This window comes from Alligator sinensis, unplaced genomic scaffold, assembly GCF_000455745.1.
Source record: "Alligator sinensis unplaced genomic scaffold, ASM45574v1 scaffold553_1, whole genome shotgun sequence".
Taxonomy (NCBI): domain Eukaryota; kingdom Metazoa; phylum Chordata; order Crocodylia; family Alligatoridae; genus Alligator; species Alligator sinensis.
In genome coordinates this window covers 25,776-30,236 of record NW_005842389.1, presented here as the reverse complement: position 1 = coordinate 30,236, position 4,461 = coordinate 25,776, and the positions used below count along the sequence as shown (strand labels likewise).

At 57.5% G+C, this 4,461-nt stretch overlaps 1 protein-coding gene across 1 annotated transcript in view; it reads right to left on the bottom strand.

Moving 5' to 3' along the window:
• Positions 1–6: 6 nt before the first annotated feature.
• The window catches only part of SRRT (serrate, RNA effector molecule), a gene marked incomplete at its 5' end in the record, with an annotated part of 14,300 nt that continues 9,845 nt past the window's right edge, over positions 7–4,461 (bottom strand). The window contains 7 exons of the mRNA XM_014522683.1: positions 7–134; positions 1,385–1,474; positions 1,585–1,741; positions 2,464–2,657; positions 3,047–3,200; positions 3,632–3,799; positions 4,114–4,305. Of these exons, the coding sequence (XP_014378169.1) occupies positions 55–134; positions 1,385–1,474; positions 1,585–1,741; positions 2,464–2,657; positions 3,047–3,200; positions 3,632–3,799; positions 4,114–4,305 (1,035 nt within the window). The remainder of the gene's footprint in view (positions 135–1,384; positions 1,475–1,584; positions 1,742–2,463; positions 2,658–3,046; positions 3,201–3,631; positions 3,800–4,113; positions 4,306–4,461) is intronic.

Genomic DNA, 4,461 nt, shown 5'->3' with positions numbered 1-4,461 from the left:
AAACCAGGGAAAAGGAAGGGGCGTAAAAAAAAAAAAGGGGGGGCAGGGTCTAGCTCACTCAGAAGAAGTCCACATCTTCCGGGGCGTCCAGGTCGCGGTACTCAATGATGGCGCGGGGATCGCCACGGCCCAGCCTGTGGGGAGAGGGGTTGTTAGGAGTGGGGTTGATGGCCCCCATCCCCCAGCTCTGATTAGCCCACCACCGCACACTAGCTGTACCCCCCCTCCAGAGAACCCAGGTGTCCGGGGGCCCACCTGTTGCGCGGCTTGTTGAGGTACCCGCCTTGCGCCTGGGGGGGGGGACAGAGGGAGGGTCAGGCACAGGCCACACCACCCCATGGGGCCAAATTCACTCTGAACCCTACTGATGGCTGATGGGGGGGCACGGCCACCAATCCCCGGCCACTTGATAAAAGCACATGGGGGGTGTTCACTCTGACCTCTACAGATGGAGTGAGGTAATCAACCCCACCCCCCAAAAAAAGTATTTGGGGTCATTCGCTCTGAGCCCTACTGATGACAAGAGCTGTCAATCAATCCCATCCAGCCTCCCCTGCCTATAGGAGCACACAGGCCTGTTCACTCTGAGCCCTACTGATGACAGGATGTGGCAGGGTCTCCCCCTTCCTATATACACAGGGAGACTTGTTCGGTCTGAGCCCTACTGATGGCAGATGGGTTGTGCAGGACACCCCCCCCGACTCCTATAAGGAGATGGGCTTGTTCACGCTGAACCGTACTGACTACAGGATGTGCCCATCAATGCCCCCGTCCCCCTCCTGCACTCCCCTGCCCACAAAAGCAGGTAGATTTGTTCACTCTGAGCCCTACTGATGACAAGAGGTGTCAGTTGATGCCACTGGCCTCCCCTGCCTATGTAGGCTTGCTGGTCTGTTCACTCTTACTGATGGCAGATGGCCTATGTCATTCCCCTCCCTGCCTAAAAGTCATATAAACTTGTTCACTCTGAATCACACCGATGTGTCTGCCACACCCCCTTCCCCTTGCCGATATAAGACATGTTCACTTTGAACCCTACTAATGGCAGACAGGCTGTTTCAGTCACCTTCCTGCCCATAAAAGCAGATAAGGTTGTTCACTCTGAACCCTCCTGACAACAGGATGGGTCGTTCACATCCCACCCCTGCATAAGCAGAGACTCGTTCACTCTGAACCCTACTGATGGCAAGCAGGCTGTATCTGTGCCCTGTCCATAGAAAAGATGAGCATGTTCAGTCTGAATATGCTCATCACTACTGATGGCAGGAGAGCTGTGCAAGACCCGCCCTGCTCCTATAAGCAGATGGGTTTGTTCATTCTGAACCCTACTGATGACAAGCCAAAGATGTGGGTCTACAGACCCCCTGCTGCCCCCACCACTCACCTCCATAGCCCAGGATGGGGGGCCGTGGCTGCCCATATGGCATCATGCCCTGCGGTGCCTGGGGCGGGTAGGGCAGCCCGGGAGCCAGACCTGGGGACACAGAAGGGGTGACGTTGACCCCTCCGAGGCCCCGGCCAGCCATAGCGGTACCCAAAGCTCCTAGGCCCAGCTCCAATCCCCAGCCCCAGGCCCGCACTCACCCTGGCCAGGCCCCGGGGGCTGGTTGGGCTTGAGCTCAGGCAGTGCGGGGCGCTTGGCATCCAGCAGAAAGTTGTTGAAAAAGGCAACTTCCTTCTTCACCTCCTCAATCTTCTCCGCGTGCTTGTTGAAGATGTGCTTGCGCACAAACTCAGGGCCCTGTGGGGGGGTGGAAGAGAATTAGAGGGCATAAAATAAGGTGGAGGGAGAGAAGTAAATAGAGGAGAAAGAGGAAGGAGAAATAATGAACCAGGAAAAGGGAGGGGTAACAACAGGGAGAAGAGGGAGGGGGAATAAGAGGGAAATAATTAGCACAGGAGGTAATTGGACAGGACCAGGAGAAAAGTAATTAGGGGGTATAATTAGGTGAAAAGAGGGGATTAATTAGAGTGAGATGGGTTATTAGAGCAAGGAGGCAAATTAGAGCCATTTGTTTGTTTAAAACCAATGGACTCATTAGAGTCAGCAGTTTAATTAATGTCAGTGGGTTAGAGTCATTTCCTTAATTAAAACTTATGGATTAATTAGAACTAGGGAGTCAGTTAGAACCAATAGTTTAATTAGAGCCTTAGAGCCAGTGATTTAGAGCCAATACTTTAATTAAAACCAATGACTTAATTAGAACCAATAGCTTAATTAAAACCAACAGGTTTATTAGAGCCAATAGTTTAATTAGAGCCAGTGGGTTAATTAGAACCATTTGTTTAATTAGAATTAACAGGTTAATTGTAGCCAATGGTTCAGAGCCCATGGGTTGGAGCCAATGATTTAATCACAGTCAACAGGTTAATCCAAGCAGATGGTTTAATTAGAGAAGAAAATCAGGGGAGAGAAAAGGGTAATTAGCATTGAGCCCTGCCCCTGCAAGAAACCCCACCCACCTTGAACTTCTTGCCGCTGAGGGGACAGAGCCATTTGTCCTTGCCCAGCTCCTGCGTGTTGGCCGTGACAAACTTCTCCACCTCCTGCTCAGGGTCCTTGCGCCCCATCTTCTGCGCTTCCTCCTCTGCCAGTGTTTCACGCACGCTCAGCAGCGGTGCCAGCTTCTCCTCAAACGTCTTCTGCCACTCTGCCACTGCCCCCCCACCATGGTCAGCACAGGACCCAGGTGTCCGTCAGCCCTGCTCCCCTGGAGCATTCAGGCATCCTAACCCCCAGGGCCCCCGCTGCTACTCACAGGACCCAGGTGTCCTGGCCTCAGAAGCCCTGCTCTCACACCCCAGCCCCACTCCCCACTGGAGAACCTGGGCATCCAAACCCCCCATCCCAGAACTAAGCCTCCACCCCTCTCAGAGAACCCAGGCATCCAGGCTCCCCACCCACCCCTGCTGTCACCCTGAACCCTGGGCACCAGCCCCCAGCCACCTGCACCTACTCCCTGCCCAGAGAACCTGGGCTCCCAGCACCCCCTGCTCTCCTACCCCAGACTCCCCAGGAGGACCCTGGTGTCCAGGTGTGGCCTACCTTCGCCATGTGTGACGCGGTTAGGTGGCAGAGGCCCGCGCACGTGCACAATGCCACAGCGATTGGGCATCTCATCCTCATTGACGTACTCGGCTGTGTTGTAGTAGTCGACTGAGTGAACGATGCGCAGGTAGAGCAGCAGCTGGTCCAGCACCTGCCCGCAGGAAGAGGGGGGGGGTCAGGGCAGGGACCCAGGTGTCTGGGCTCCCCACCCTCTCCGCCCAGCAGCCTGCTTGCGTGGGGAGAGAACCCGAGTGTCCAGGCTCCCAGCCCCCTCCACCTCCCCAGCCCATCTGAACAGGGAGAACCCAGGAGTCTGGACCACCCCTCCTCTCACCCACCAACCTCCCCACAACAGAACCCAGGTGTCTGGGCTAACTCTGATCCACCAGCCCATGAAGGTGCAGAAAGAACCCAGGCCTCTGGCATCCATTCCCCACACCCCCTCAGGTACCTGGAGACCCAGGCATCTGAGCCTGCCTCGATGGGGACAGAACCTAGGCGTCCAGGCTCCTCGTATCACATCTTTTCCCCCCTGCCCCGGGAGGACCTGGGTGTCCAGGCCCAGCCCCCCCACCCCCACACCTTGAGCAGCTTCTCATCACGCTCCACGGTAACCTCAGCGGGGTTCCCCTCCTTGGGTGGGTCGTCGGGGGCATGGCCTTGGCCCAGGAGCTCCTCCTCCTCTGCGCTCACCTCCTCAATCAGGTAGTCAGTGATGTTCTTCAGGATGGGGTTCTGTGCTGGCAGCGCCTGTGCGGGCGGCAGGGGGGGGTGGGGGGGCATGGCTCAGTACGCCCAGCTCTGGGGGTTGGGCTGGGTCAAACAGGGGCCAGGTATGCCCAGCTCTGGAGGGGTAAACTGGGTAGAACAGGCCCGGATGCAGCCAGCTCTAGGGGGCTAGCCAGGGTGTAACAGCACCTGGATGTGCCAGGCTGGGTAGAATTGCCTTGGATATGCCCAGCTCTGGGGAGCTGGATGGAACAGGCCCAGATGCACCCAGCTCTGCAGGGCCAGTCTGCATGTAAGGGAGCCAGCTGTGCCCAGCTCTAGGGGGCAGCACTCACCGCGCCGGAGGGGCTGTCGCGGGGCGGGCTGGCACCCCACAGCTGGGTGCGGTCATCCAGGACGTGGATGAGCTTTGCCGCCAGCTTGATATCATTGCGCACAATGGCTTTGTGTTGCGTGATGCCGTTCACATTGCGCACCCGGCGCGTCAGGTCCCGGTTCACTCCGGGGCTCAGCTCGCACTCCCGCAGCTGTGGGGACACAGGCAGCTGCTGCTGGGGTAGGCAGGACAGGGCCCCAGGTGCAGCCAGCTCTGGGTGGGCTGGGCTGGGTAGAACAGTCAGACACGGATGCACCCAGCTCTGGGGGGCTGGGCAAGGTCAAAGAGGCCTGGATACACCCAGCTT